Below are 15,651 nucleotides of genomic sequence, written 5' to 3'. Positions count from 1 at the left end.
GTTAACTCAACTTCTCTGCCTTTTTGTGCCTCTGCGCTGTCCTACAGAAATCCTTGTGAGCAGGGAGGGGCAAAAGCCAGGAAGCAGAGAAAAGAAAACCAAAGGTGTTTAATGCCTGAATTGCCTAACGAAACTTTTTTTAAAAATGAAACTCTGTTCAAAATTATCACATCTAGTCAGGCGTGAAGATTCTCAGTGAGAATAGTGATAGAGAATGATCTAGACTGGCTAATCACCGGGCCATAAAATGGAGAACCTGGAGGGGGAGTGACTTGCTCCAGGTCAGTGGCTCTGTGCTGACGTCGGAGCCTGACTTCCCAGGTGTCTGGCAGCCCCCTCCTGCTCCAGGGCTCTCCCCTGTTGTCTCGGAAAACGTCCGGACACCCTGGATGCAGCCTTAAGACGTTTTTGTGGCCCTTTTCCAGGAAATGTCACTCATCAGTTAAACCTTTATGTTTTGCTCAAACTCGTCCTTCTAAAAGCATTGAGGATGTTTTGTCCCTTTTCTCCGGGAGTTAGTTGTCTTGGAAGACAGCTTTCCTTTTGGTTTGGAGGACCTTTTAAAATAACGTTGTATGGTATACATTGCATCTCAGTCCTATTTTCTGGAATAGAATGTGGTTATGGAATGAATTTAATCAGGAGAAAAGAGGTGATTTAGGACATGGGGAAGTGGGTGATGCCTAGCGTAAAAAAAAGGGCAAAAAGAGGCAATTCAAAGTAGTGTAAGAGCCTCCCTTTGGTTGAAATTCCGTGGCCCCCCGTAGGCACTGCGTTTCCTGCGGCTCCAGCTGTCACGTTACTGGTCCTTCCCGACCCGATTCTCCAGCCCCAGCTTTTTGCTGAGTGTGGGTCCACCTGCAGCGGTTTATCAGATCCCAGTGCATCCCACATTTATTTAACCCTTTGCCCCTCAGAATCCTGGAATATGCTGCTCCTGCTTTCCGTCTTTGAGTTCTTAGCAGCAGCTGGCGGGAGCCCCAGGATCGTCTCTAACTCTTTGCATTACCCAGAATGCCCTCCTCTGCACGCAGTGGCAGCTAGGACCTGCGGAGCTTCTTTTGCGTCCACACCTACTGTCTGCTCCCTTTGTTGCTCCCGAGGCCAGGAGTCCAGGTCCGCTGTCCTTGCTTAGACCCTGTAACAGGAGCTTTGGGTATCCCCCAGCTTCGTGATCCTCACTCTAATCCATTTTATATGCAGTTGCCAGGTAGTTCTCAAATATCGTTAGTCCTTTGTTTCAAAGTTTACTGTGGCTTCCCGGAGCTAGAGAATAAACTCCAAACTTGTTTGCATGCTTGAAACTTGGGCCCAGCCTCCCTTTTTAGAGTGGTTCTTTTCTTGTTACTGTTTTAAAATCACTCCTCCCCCCTAACCAGCAGCCACTAACAGTGAGCTAGTCACGCTGGACCCTGCGTTTCCTGAATGAGCTTTGTGTTTTCAGCCTCCAGGCCTTTCTTTGCTCCCACACTCTGCTTGGCAGTCTGGTGTCTGCTTTTAAAATTCCTCCTTCAAGGCCTAACACAGAGGGAACCAGACAGCATTAATTTCGTCCTCATTTCTGTTTCTTCCATAGCCCTTCATACATACACATCTTCATACCGCAACACTCACTGTGTGTGTGTTTATTCATTTGACTCTCTTGTTAGATTGAATTCCTAGAAGGCATGTCATGTTCATCTTTGTATCTCCAGCAATAGAATAGGGCCTGACTCACGGGAGGTGCTGGATTTTACTTTAAATTGGCCTGTTTCCTATCTTCCTAGTGTGATGACAGGGGTCTTTGTAATCAGACTTTTGTTTGCCTGAGTCCCTCAAGCTATGAGTGATATAAAGAAAGATGAAAATTATAACATGCAAATTGTCATGAATGAACTGACCTCTTGAAAATTTTCTCCATGCCCAGCCATCACAGCTAACGCACACCGGCTTCTGTCCATGCCTGTCAGGTCAAGGGTTTGCTATGACCACTCTCGTTGCTCATTGATAAAAGTCACGATCATTCATGAAATGGAATTGCAAATCTTACAAAAGATTCAAGATTTCATGAAGTTTGATGAAAGACATGTTTGAGAACTGTTCAAGTTTCACACACATCGGTTGACGGATTGCCTCCCACAGGGAGACCCACTGACAGATGAAAATTGGTGGGGAGGGTGATAGCACCCAGCCCTTCAGAGTAGAATCATTTAAATGTCCAAAGACAGAAGCCCTCGAAAAGACTGGCAAGGTTCTGAGACATATTTGCAGAATTATGCAGTAAACATCAAGTAGGGAGTGAATTGCGTTTTACGGTGACATCATAAAATTTTGGGGGAAAGTTGTGCCAAAACTCCCTACTTGATTTCCTTTTTATGTGCGTAGTTGTATTTGTAACCTAAATTGTTACCTCTAAGACTGTAAATAATTTTCAGTTTCGTTTTTCAAGATGAAGTTTCGATTACACTTTGTTTTTTACTGTTTCCTAGGAAAAGTTAGCCCCTTAAGTAGCCTTCCTTCTTTTTTAAGAAAATTAAGAAGCTTAGTTTCTTTAGAGCAGTTTTATGTTCACAGCCACATTGAGCAGAAAGTACAGAGAGTTCTCATATAATGCCCCCCCGCCTCGCCCCCCAGTGGTGTGTTTATTACCATCCGTGAACCTAGAGTGAGACATCATTATTACCCAAAGTCCAGAGTTTCCATTAGAGTTTTCTCTTGGTGTTGTGCATTCTTTAGGTTTGGACAAATGTATGACGGGTATCCACCATTGTAGTAGCCTCCAGAATAAGTCACGCAGCACGGAATGTTTCCGTCATACAGCAGACTGCTCACACGAAGCTGGTCCCGTAAGACTAGTGCCGTGCAGCCTGGGTGTGTCGTAGGCTCTGCATCTAGGATTGTGTAAGTGCATTTTGGGATGTTCGCACAGCAACGAAGTGGCCTCGTGTCACAGTCTCAGAACATGTCCTCGTCGTTAAGGGACGCATGACTGTAGTTTCGCTGCCCTACAAGTCCCCTGTCCTCTGCCTGTTCACCCCTTGCTCCCCTGTACTCCTGAGGCTTTGGCTGTCCCCATGGTTTTGCCTTTTCTAGAATGTCATATAATTGGAATCAGACAGTATGTGGCCTTTTCCATTTGGCTTCTTTCACTTCTAAATGTCTTTAGCTTTCCTCCATGTCTTTTGATGGCTTGATGGCATATTTTGTTTTCGCACTGAATCTGTTGTCTGGATGGACCACCGTTCATCTGTTTACCTACTGAAGGACGTCTTTTTTTCTTAAGAGGTTCATTTTTTTTTTTAAGGTTTTTTAATTTATTTTTTTTCCTTTTTCTCCCCAAAGCCCCCCGGTACATAGTTGTATATTCTTCGTTGTGGGTCCTTCTAGTTGTGGCACGTGGGACGCTGCCTCAGTGTGGTTTGACGAGCAGTGCCATGTCCGCGCCCAGGATTCGAACCAACGAAACACTGGGCCACCTGCAGCGGAGCGCGCGAACTTAACCCCTCCGCCACGGGGCCAGCCCCTGAAGGACGTCTTGATTGCTTCCAAGTTTTGATAATGATGAAGAAAGCCGCTCTAAACGTCCATGTGCAGCTTTTTGTGTGGACTTAAGTTTTCAAGTCTTTTGGGTAAATACCAAGGAGTGTGACTGCTGGATCGTATGGTAGGAGCATGTTTAGTTTTGTAAGAATTTGCCAAACTGTCTTCTAAAGTGGCTGTACCATTTTGCATTGCCACCAGCAATGAATGCGAGTTCCTGCTGTTCCAGATCCTCATCAGCATTTGGTGTTGACAGTGTTCTGGATTTTGGCCCATCTAATAGGTGTGTGGTGCTATCTCATTGTTGTTTTATTTTTTAAATTAAATCAAATATTTTTTTTGAGGAAGATTAGCCCTGAGCTAACATCTGCCGCCAATCCTCCTCTTTTTGCTGAGGAAGACTGGCCCTGAGCTAACATCCGTGCCCATCTTCCTCTACTTTATATGTGGGACGCCTACCACAGCATGGCTTGCCAAGCGGTGCCATGTCTGCACCCGGGATTCAACCCAGCGAACCCCAGGCCGCTGAAGTGGAACGTGTGCACTTAACCGCTGCACCACCGGGCTGGCCCTCACTGTTGTTTTAATTTGCGATTCTCTAATGACATGATGTGGAGCATCTTTTCATATGCTTACTTGCCATCTGTCTATCTTCTTTGGTGAGGTGTGTGTTTAGGTCTTTTGCCTATTTTTTAATCAGGTTTTTGTTTTCTTGTTGAGTTTTAAGAGTTCTTTATATATTTTGGATAATAGTCTTTATCAGTGTCTTTTGCAGATATTTTCTTCTAGTTTTTGGCTTGTCTTGCTCTCTTGATAGTGTCTTTTGCAGAACAGAAGTTTTAAATTTTAATGGAGTCCAGCTTATCAGTTATTTCTTTCATGGATTGTGTCTTTTGTGGTGTATCTAAAATGTCATCGCCGTGCCCGAGGTCGTCTAGATTTTCTCCTGTGTTACCTTGTAGTTTTCTAGTTTTGCATTTTACATTCAGGTCTATGATCTATTTTGAGTTAATTTTTGTGAAGGGTGTAGGATCTGTGTCTAGATTTCGTTTTTTTCGCATGTGAATATCCAGTTGTTTCAGCACCATTTGTTGAAGACTATCCTGTCTCCATTAAATTGCCATGCCCTTTTTTTTGTTTGTTTTGAGGAAGATTAGCCCTGAGCTAACTACTGCCAATCCTCCTCTTTTTGCTGGGGAAGACTGGCGCTGAGCTAACATCCGTGCCCATCTTCCTCTACTTTATACATGGGACGCCTACCACAGCATGGCGTTTGCCAGGTGGTGTCATGTCTGCACCTGGAATCCAAACTGGCGAACCCCGGGCCGCGGAGAAGCGGAACATGCGAACTTAACCGCTGCACCACTGGGCCGGCCCTAAATTGCCATTCCTTTTTGTCAAGGTTAGTGGACTATATTTATGGGGATCTGTTTCTGGGCTCTCCATGCTATTCCATTGATCTATTTGTCTGTTCTTTGCCAATACCACACTGTCTCGTTTACTGTGGCTTTATAGTAAGTCTTTTATTTTTTTCTTTTTCTCCCCAAAGCTCCCCAGTACATAGTTGTGTATTCTAGTTCTGCTGTGTGGGATGCCGCCTCAGCGTTGCCTGATGAGCAGTGCTAGGTCCGCGCCCAGGATCCGAACCGGTGAAACCCTGGGCCGCCAAAGCCGAGCGCGCGAACTTACCCACTCGGCCCCGGGGCCGGCCCTTACCGTGAGTCCTGAAGTCAGGGAGCGTCAGTCCTCCAGCTTTGTTCTTTTCCTTCACTGTTGTGTTGGCTCTTCTGGGACTTTGCCTCTCCGTGTGAACTTTAGAGTCCGTTTGCTTATGTTCACAAAATAACTTGCTGGGGTTTAGGTTACAGATCAAGTAGAGAAGAACTGACGTCTTGACAATCTTGAGTCTCCCGCTCCATAAACGTGGACTGTCTTTCCATTTACTTAGTTCTTCTTTGATATCTTTTATTAGACTTGTGTGGTTTTCCTCATAGAGATCCTGTACATATTTTCTTAGATTTATATCTAAGTGTTTCCGTTTTTGGTTGCCAGTGTAAATGGCGATATATTTTTAATTTGAACTTGTTCATTGCTGGTATGTAGGAAAGCGATGGACTTTTGTATATTGCCTTTGTATCCTGCAGCCTTGCTATGATAGCTTATTTGTTCCGGGAGTTTCTTTTTCAGTCTGTCTCTTGGCTTGTCCGGCTGCGGTACTGCTGCTCTCGTTCTCCTTCCTGGTTTTCTCGTGCGGTGGAGGCCTGGCAGCCGGCCTCGCTGCCCTCCTCGTGTCCCCATCAGCAAGCCCAGGCTCTTGGGCTGCACTAGGACAGCCCTCATCTTGAGCTTTCCATGGGTCTACCTCGCATCCACAGTGAGCTTGTAATGCTCACGTCTTTCGTACCATTTACACATCTCACCGTGCCCTGTGCTCCTTTTGTTGAGTATCACAGTAGCCCGGAGGCTGAAGATGAAACATGAAGATGTCAGGCCTGGGAGGTCACTGGGAGCTGGAGGGGATGTGGAGCACTGTGTGGAGAAAGCGGCGACCCCCTGAACTCTGACCGGTGGAAGGACCTTCCAGGTGGGAAGAGCAGGCGGAGACGTCTGTGTTCCAAGGATGCCGAGGATAGTGGCTTGAAATGGGTATTTTAGGAACACTTTCTGAGGGACATTTGGTAATGTCTGGATACATTTTTTAAAATTGAGGTCACATTGCATTATGACATTATGTACATTTCAGGTGTACGTCCTTGTATTTCGTGGATACATTTTTGGTTGTCACGGTTGGTGGTGGTGCTGGCCCTGCTGGCATCGAGTCGGGAGAGGGCAGGGACACTGAAGTAAACATCTTCCAGTGCCCACGACGGCCTCCTCCTGCCCTGAGAGAGTTATCGGGCCCCGGATGTCTACAGAGCTGAGGGTGAGCAAGCCTGGAGGAGAGGGCTAAAGACCAGCTTTCTTCATCCGCCCGGCAAGCTCTTAAAAATTAACCTTTGCTTTGCAATTGGTGCTGCTGCTGAGCAGCTGACATCTCATGGAACCCAGAGAAACCCCTCTCAGATGCCGCTGCATTATCGTCTGGTGTGGAGGCAGGCTTAGAGGCCTTGGGTACCTTGCTCAAGGTCGCACAGCTGCTGGTGTGGAGCCAGCGTTCTGGGGATGGAAGGCGCTTCTCCCAGCTCTGTCTCCAGGCTGGGCGGTGAGGCCCTGTTCCTGATTACTGCCGATGGATGCTCTCATTTCACTCAAGTGTTGTTTTATTTTCCACCTGAGCCATGATTGTTGCAAGTTGAGCTCAGGGCTAATCTTCCTCACCAAGAAAGAGTTTCTGACACATGCATGCTACAAGATGGGTGAACCTTGAGGACATTATACTGAGTGAAATAAGCCGGTCACAAAAGGACAAATCTTGTGTGAGTTGACTCCTGTGGGGTCCCTGGAGTAGTCAGATTCAGAGACACAGTAGACTGGTGGTTCCAGGGCCCGAGGGAGGGGGGTGGAGTGTTTAATGGGGCCAGAGTTTCAGTTTTACAAGTAAAAAGAGCTATGGAGATGGAGGGTGGTCTTAGTAGCACAACAGTGTGAATACACTTAATGCCGCCAAAGTATACACTTAAAAATGCTCATTCTGAATGGGTGTTACAATTCTATTTTAGGGCAGCGGTGAAGTGCGCACGTTCTGCTTCGGCTGCCCAGGGTTCGCCAGTTTGGATCCTGGGTGCGGACATGGCACCACTTGGCACTCCATGCTGTGGCAGGCATCCCACATATTTAAAAAAAAAAAGTAGAGGAAGATGGGTACAGATGTTAGCTCAGGGCCAGTCTTCCTCAGCAAACAAAGGAGGATTGGCAGCAGATGTTAGCTCAGGGCTAATCTTCCTTAAAAAAAAAATCTGTTTTATTCTGAAATAAGCTCTTTAGATCAGAATTTTGAATTCTTTTAGAAGCTGTGTATTTCGTGTTAAGTGCAGAAGCATCAGAACATTTTTGTGATAAGGTGTACTTGTAACAGAATACTTCACGTATAAGAGGATTCGTAATCCTGCATGTTTGGAACATTTTGGTTCGTATCTGACTGAGCGGAACCTGTATTGTCTAGGCTTCTCTTCCAAGACCTTCCACATTCAGAAGGCGCGATGATATTTCTTGCTGTTCGGAGCTCTGAGAGGAAGTAGCATCAGACGCCTGATCTTAGTTTTGTGGCGTGGTTTTTGCTTTGAAATGACTTTGTGGAGTTTGCCAAGGTTCTTTTAAAATGAGTTCTTAATCGATAAGTTGCCTGCAGTGACACAGTGCCATTGATCTATTTCTGGGTCAACTAAACTTTTAGATTATCTGCTAGTTTACATTTTCCAATTTTCTTTTCTCCTCTCAGTGATGAATTGTATGCAGTGCAATTACCACTTTGGGGAGAAGCGACTTAGCATGGAATCGCTAAGGCATGTCCTCAAGAAATGCGCTGAGATAAGGCGGCTGACTCCAGCGTGTTTTGTTGTTTATTTGGACATTTTTTCCATGTTGATGTACTTAGAGTGATTTCCTTTGCAACAATGTTTTAACTTTAAAGTATTTCATGCCATTTGTTAATTTTATGTATATTGTAGAGTTAAACTGGTTACCTCGAAGCATTAAAAAAATGATCTTCACTAGCAATTTAATGTTTTTAAAAATTATTTTTGATACATCAAGTTTTCATTGATTAAAAAACACAAGTCAATGGAGATATGAGATGGGAGTTTGGACACCGATGGGCGAAGGGTGAACCCCTACAGCTCTTTTTTAGGACATTTTGGCATCAAGAAATTTTACGATGTTAATGCCCTTTGACCCAGAAAACCCGGCTTTAACTAAAGGATCTCATCAGATTGTGCATACAGATTGACATACAGGTATGTGTGATACAGAGTTACGTATAGAAGTAAAAAGTAAGGGAAAACACAGGATCTAGCAGTAGGCGGTTGGTATACCATTCTGCATCTTTAAGATGAAATTCTTTTTTTTAAAGATTGGCACCTGGGCTCACAACTGTTGCCAATCTTTTTTTTTTTTTTTTTCCTGCTTTATCTCCCCAAACCCCCCCTGTACACAGTTGTATATCTTAGTTGCAGGTCCTTCTAGTTGTGGGATGTGGGACGCCGCCTCAACGTGGCCTGACGAGCGGTGCCATGTGCGCCCTCAGGATCTGAACCATGGCCCGCTGCAGCGGAGTGCGTGAACTCAACCACTCGGCCACGGAGCCGGCCCCTAAGATGAAATTCTATGCCTGATTAGAAATCATGTTTTTAATGCTGAATTGATGGAAAATGCTCATAAGTGGTAAAGGAACATTATCGCACCATATATTCCATATAATCCCAATTTTACTAAAAAGAAGGAAGTAGGAAGAAGGAGCTTAGGAAAATGACAAAAAAAAAATATACCAAAATGTTCAAAGTGGTTATGTTCGAAAGACAGAATTTGGGTAACTGGTTATTTTTTTTTTATTTTTTGGGTCTTTGAGATTCATACGAACGTGATTTTTTGGAACATGGATTCTAAAATCCGAAAGTCAAACAATTTAACACACGTTCCAAGCAGCCTGCTTTAGTTGCTTCGGCGAAACTGGTAAAACTGAGTTGAAATTCTGAAAACATGCGTGGGTCCCCTCAGTTCCCGGTCCCTTGTGCAGAGGCAGAGCTCGAAGGTGGCTGAGCTGTTGCTGGCTCCTTTCTCACTGCTCATTTTCTTTAGCATGTAAACCGGTTAGCTGTTGGGTTCTTCACTGTGGGGTTTGCTCTTTGTTTTGTTTTTTGCGTGTTTTTTCAGATATCCTTGATGTTCTGTGTGCGCTGTCGTTTGATGAGTCAAGTTCTTCTTAATTGTAAGTTAATTTCTTGACTAGCTGTGTATCAAGAGAAATCGGAACGATTATTTTCATATCCGATTAACAGTCTCTATGCAGGAGGCTCTTTATTCCGCACGGTGTCCCTTTGTCTTGTTTTCGAGCCCGTGTGGTGGAGACTACTGATGCCCACTCCGCCAGACCAGGAAGGTTCTGGTTGGAATGCCCGCCAGCAGCGACTTCTACCTTTTTCAGCCTCCTGCCTGCCAAGCGTTGCTGACATGTGTTGAACGTGAAATAAATGTTATTTTCATTTTATTTGATATTCTGCTTACACGAGTGTCTCGTGCCTCCTAAATTTAATTATGACGTGTATGTTTATTATAAAGCTCTTCTACCAGATGGTAAAAAGTTCGTCGTTTCAAACTCCTTTGAAATCCTTGAGAGTTCCTGGGGTTTTGCTTCGAGGCTGTTCTTGACACGTGATGCGGTACGTTGCGCTGTCGTGTTTTTGCTGCCGTTTCTGTGGCATATCTTCCCAACGTATCTTCCTGTTCCTAGTCCTATTGTTTGGTTTGTTGGTAACTGGCTTTTTTCTAGGTGGTTTCTCCCAGTCTGGGTCATCTGTGACAGTGACCTTCTTTCATTTATTTTGACTGTCACTAAAAAATAATCGATGGTCCACTTCCATCCACTAGAGCTGATTGCGCAACAGAGGCCCAATGGAAGAAGTGAAGGACGTCCAGGTCGCGCCTCGCGTCTGGCGGAGCCGGCCTGCCTGCCTTCTGTAGGAGGCTAGGGCTGAACTTAGCAGGGGGTTACGCAACGTGGAACAGTGCTCCGTCTGTTTGCTCTTGCTCTGGGCCGAGCTTTCAAGAGTATGTGACGGGAAGGAAAATGAGGCTTTTCACTGGTGTCGTGCCTGTCCTGTTGCTGGGTAGCTGGAAGCCTGTGCTGGCTGTGACTGGATGCGACCGGGCGATTCCCAGAAGTCGAGAAGAAGGGTGCAGGGTACGCGGCTCCTTCCATCTCCACACCTTCCATCTGCTTCGCGCTCCCTTTGGGCAGAGCCGGGCCTTGGGCTCCCTGCCTTTCTGTTCCTCCTCCCTGGGCTGGACAGCTCATTTGCCTCTGGGGAAATAAGTCCCTACTCTCGCAGCGGTTGCCAGATACTCGTGATTGCTTATCTTTTAAATCAGCTATTAAAAATATTCTTCAATAGGACTTTATTTACATCCGGGAGACTTTGTTTCTGTAGAAGCACGTTCCAGTTTTTGAATTGGTTAAGAAAAAATCTTTACATAGGAAAAAAGTGATTTTTCTTCTTTTGGAAACAGCTTTGTTGAGCTGTAGTTAACACACCCTACAGTTCACCCATTTGAAGTGTGCGAGTCAGTGCTTTTTAGTGGGTCCACAGGTGGGTACAACCGTCACCACTATCAATTTAGAACATTTTCATCATCACAGAAGGAAACCGTGTCCCTTTGATTTATTTTTTATTGAATAAACTTGACGTGTAACATTAAGTTTAAGGTGTACGGCGTGTTACTCTGGTTCGTTTATAGATTGTAATATGGTTGCCGATGTTGCTGTATTTATATTACATAATTACAGTACAACTATAGTAGTTGTCTATATTCATTATCCTGTGCATTAGGTCTCTGTGGCTTAAACCCTGTCCCTTTAGCCCCCTCCCGCCCAGGACCCCCAGGACCCCTCTGCTGCCCTAGGCACCCACTCGTCTAGTTTCTGTCTCTGTAGATTTCCTTGTTGTGGACATTTCGTGTGAATGGAATCATATCATTTGTGGTCTTTTGTGGCTGACTTCTTTCACTTAGTGTAATGTTTTTAAGGTTCATCCATGTTGTAGCATGGATCAGTACTTCATTCTTTTTTTAAAAAATTGTGGGAAAATATATACAGCGTAAAATTTACCATTTTAACCACTTCTAAGCGTCCAGCTTAGTGGCCTCAGATATGCTCACGTTGAATGTTTTCATCTTCCAGACTGACCCTCTGTGCCCGTTCCGTGCTCACTCCTCCTTCCTCCCTGGTAACCTCTGTTCTTCGAAGCCCTTTAGCTCCGTGGGCCCTGTTTCTAGTTATTCTGTGTGTGTCTCCTGGAATGTGGTGTATCCTCTCGATGTACAGCCCTGGTGACACCTTGATTTTACCCCATGAGACCTATTTTCTGGCATCTGAACTCCAGAACTGTAAGGGAATCTGTCTTATTTTAACCCACTAAGTTTGTGGCCATCTGTTCCAGCAGCCGTAGCAAGCAGAGACGTTGGTTTTGTGCAACTTTGTACAGACTAGTCCTTTTTTTTTTTTCCTTAAAGATTGGCACCTGAGCTAACAACTGTTGCCGATCTTCTTTTTTTTTTCCTGCTTTATCGCCCCAGATGCCCCCCCACCCCAGTACATAGTTGTGTATTTTTAGTTGTAGGTCCTTCTAGTTGTGGCATGTGGGATGCCACCTCAACATGGCCTGATGAGCGGTGCCATGTCCGCGCCCAGGATCCGAACCGGCAAAACCCTGGGCCGCCGAAGCAGAGCGCGCGAACTTAACCACTAGGCCGCGGGGCCGGCCCCCAGACTAGTCCTGATCGAGGGCTCTCGTGGTTGACTTTGGGGTGATCACAGCACCTACTCCGCATGGCACGTGGTGCTCTCGTGCTTTGTCTCGTCTCTCACGGCATCGGAGTTAAAAGCAAGGACTCTGGAGCCAGACACCTGCATTTGGATCCTGGCTCAGCTACTTCCTCGCCGTGTGCCGCGATTTCCCCATCTGTGAAATGGAGGCAATACCAGCCTCCACCCTGTGGATTATTGGGAGGGTGAAATGAGCTCATCCTTGCCGCGTACTCAGAATGCCGCAGCACCAGGGCTCTGTGACCCGGCTGTTACAATGCCTGAATTAGTACTAGTCTTGAACAGAGGAGGGAACTTGAGGGTCAGAGAGGTTCAACGAGGTGCTCAGGATTACACAGCTACTAAGTGGCCGAATCGGGGTCTGAATCCCTGGCTCCCGGGCTCTGAAGCCAGTGGTCTTTCTCTTTGCTGTCGCCTTCCCCCAGGAGGTGAGACTGTCCCTTAGGAGCTGCCAGTCTGATTAGGGAGCCAAGACTAAGCCACCAAAGCTGTTAGAGAACAATGTCAGACAGGCACTCATCAAACATAACCGGGAGGACTTTGGAGAAGGGGGACGGGGACAGAAGTGCTGCTGGATATTGTCATTTTCAGAAAGTCTGTTGAGCATCCACCATCAGGGGCCACGGGCCTTGCGGGTGGAAGTAGGCATTGCCCCTGCCTTCACCGAGCTAGTGCAGAAGGCAGCAGAACTTCCTTCAAGTTGGACTTTGAACTTGGTCTTAAACAGTGGGCAGTTTTTAGATGGCAGAGAAGGGTGGGGAGGAGTTTCCAGATTGGAAGGACATGAGTAGGTGGATGCAGTGATAAGCTGTATCACTTAGTACAGGTTTGGCCGCTTATAACAGAAAAGCCCAGAGTAACAGTGACTTAAACGGCCCAGACATTTATTTCCCTCTGGTGTTAAAGAGGTCCAGAAGTAGCCGTGCCAGGCAGGTGTGGCACTCCACGGGCTAATGGGGATGCGGGCTCCGTCAGCTCAGCGCTTTGCCGTTCCTAGGATGTGGCCCTTATTCTCACAGTCTGAGAAGCTGCTTATGCTCTGGCCGTGTGTGCCAGTAAAATCCCTGGCAAGAAAATGGAAACCACACTAGGTATTTCAACATAGAGAATTTAGTGGAAGGAACTGGGTGAGCAGGTGCCGGAGAAGTGGGAGAGCGAAAGGGAGCGCAAGAACGGTTAAAGTAAGAACTGCAGAAGCAGCCCCAGCGCTGTGGCTGGGGAAGGCGAGGGAAGATTGGGGTTATGGGAACCTGGAAGCTCAGGGAGGGGCCCCCGGAGCTGGGACCCTGACCTCTGGGGAGAGGGCACTGGTTGGCAGTCCTGGCATCTCGAACTTGAGAAGTGCCCCTGTGGAGCTGGGCTCCATAAGGCTGGTTCTGGGGTTCCCCAAAGAAGTGGGGACTGGAACAGCTGCCGTCGCTGGGCTGCCGCGTTGCTGCTGTAGGACGCGGACAGGAACAGCCGGCAAACCCACTGTCCCCCTCCTCCTCCTCCTTGCAGCCTCCCTCCGGTGCCCCGCTGGCAGGACCTTGCTGGCAGTAATTGATAAAGGAGGGCGGTAAGAGGCGAGTGCCAGCCCAGCATCACAACAGAAAACCGAAGGGTGGGTCTAGAGCTCGGGGACAGGAGGTTAGCAGTTGACGCACCTTCTCCTGAGGAGGACTGGGAAGGAAGGGGGAGCACAGCGTGTCTTACATTGATTTCCCCAAAGTCTCACAAACACTTGCTTTTGCATTTCTTTGCCAGCACTTGGTCGCACGGGCACCCCTAGCTGTGAAGGCAGCTGGTAAGTGGAATCTTGCTGCTGGGCACACTGCTGACTGAAGACAGCCCAGGTTCTCTTTCCAGGGCAGGGAGGAGAATGTCTGTCAGGAGCAGGACTTTCAAATGGTTCCGCTGACCTTAATATAGCAACATTAACCAACCTCCAGGTCAAAACTTCCCCCGTTCTCTCTCCTCTCCACGAGAATTAGCCCGTTTCTCTTGGTCTGTGTTTCTTGGCAGGGCTTGCCAGCGTGTGCTCACGATCCGTGTCCCATTGGGCACCTGGGGATGTGAATTAGCTCTCTATTTGAGCCTCTCTTTGGGAGCGTAGCTTGCCTGGACCGACTGTTTGTGGATGGGACCATGAAAGAGGCAGCTGGCTCCTGTGACTGGGGAACTTCATGCTAGAAAGCTGATGTCTGCTGTCTTCATTACAGCGGAAGTTTCTCGAAGGCTGGGGCCAGAGCATACTTCAGTTTTGGGTTACCGTAGCTTCCGGCGTCGTGCTTTGCTTATGTAATAGTTCCTTAAGATTTATTGACTAGATGAGGACAGGATTTAGGGACTCTGAAGTCTGCTACAGATGAGCCTCTTGTCCGTCGTTCCTCCTTGTGTAGGATAGCGTGCTCCTTCACTGAACTCCAGTCCCTGCATGAACTCACCTTCCTCTGTACCTGATCATTTCCAACCCAGGCAGGCGACTTGGCCCCAAGGCTATTTCTTTCCTGTTTAAGTGACCTCTGTAACTTCTGGCTCGTCTTTGGTAGTCAGAGTGGAAGGTCTGTCATTTCCTCCGAAAGCTCCAAGAACTGGTTAATGTTGCAAGGTTTTTGAAAAGGCTGCTTGTCAAAATCGGTTGAGAAATGTTTACTACGTTGGCGTGGAAGGGGTGGATTTTGGAACTGTATTTCAAGTGGAAAGTCCTGGAGGAGGGGGTTTAGGTATCGCTCCAGGATTTTAACCTGGTAATTATGGGAAAATAGTGGAAATTTTGGATCATAGAAGAACTGGGTTTAAAGGGATTTTCCCCCATTCACTGTGCTGCACAGAGCTCTCCTGGGTCCCTGTCATTCTCTGGGGCAGACGCCACGCGCAGATGCACACATGCAATTTAAAGACCTCTCCCCCAACACCAATCTAGGACAGATTGGTAACTTGCCTGTTTTTAATGTGACTCCTGGCATTGATCTGAAAGCTGTGGAGTTAATCATTTCTGTTGCAAGTAGTCTCCTACGAGAATAGATGAAGACACAGACTCCAACAGGTCTTGTGGCGTCCTGACTTCTCATCCACAGTTATCCGGAAAGAGTGATTCACTTACTTGCAAAACAGGTGCTCACTGTCCTCTTATTTCCGACAGAGGTGGCCTCAGTAACATGCTTTTCCAGTGCTCCCTACCCGACACTCTGGCCACCATTGGTGACGAGCCTCGGAAAGTGCTCCTGCGGCTGTACGGCGCGATCCTAAAGATGGTGAGTTCGTAGGCTGCTTGGGGATGGGAGGGACCTGTTGGCACTTTTAATCCTCTTTCCTGAATTACCTGGGAAGAGATTTTAAATACTTTAGCGGTGTTATTAAAGCTATTTAATCTATTGCTTTTGTTTTAATTGGGCTGCACAACTTGGTTTTTTGTTTATGTTCTAAGTGAATTCCTGTTTTTACTTATTATTTCTCAGTAAACTAGTACAAATATTCTTAGCTTTATATCCAGAGAAAGTATAATGTTGGTTAAATCTTTGATAGTACTTGATGATGCTCAGATTATCCACACATTGAAATTTTCAGCTCAGACTTAGGTTGTAAAATTCTAACGCGGAGAAGGTATTATTTTTATAGCATGATCAACAAAAAGTTGCAGGCTAGTCTCAGTGGACAAAGTGCAATTTCAGTGA

At 46.6% G+C, this 15,651-nt stretch overlaps 1 protein-coding gene across 3 annotated transcripts in view; it reads left to right on the top strand.

Moving 5' to 3' along the window:
• CHKA (choline kinase alpha) overlaps positions 1-15,651 on the top strand; it is a 52,606-nt gene that overhangs the window by 1,766 nt on the left and 35,189 nt on the right. For all 3 annotated transcript variants that reach the window (XM_070488288.1, XM_070488287.1, XM_044762466.2), the window contains exon 2: positions 15,120-15,231. In XM_070488288.1, the coding sequence (XP_070344389.1) occupies positions 15,120-15,231 (112 nt within the window). The remainder of the gene's footprint in view (positions 1-15,119; positions 15,232-15,651) is intronic.

Source organism: Equus asinus, chromosome 17 (assembly GCF_041296235.1).
Source record: "Equus asinus isolate D_3611 breed Donkey chromosome 17, EquAss-T2T_v2, whole genome shotgun sequence".
NCBI lineage: Eukaryota > Metazoa > Chordata > Mammalia > Perissodactyla > Equidae > Equus > Equus asinus.
Note: the sequence above shows the minus strand (reverse complement) of the source record. Positions and strands in the feature narration are given on the sequence as shown.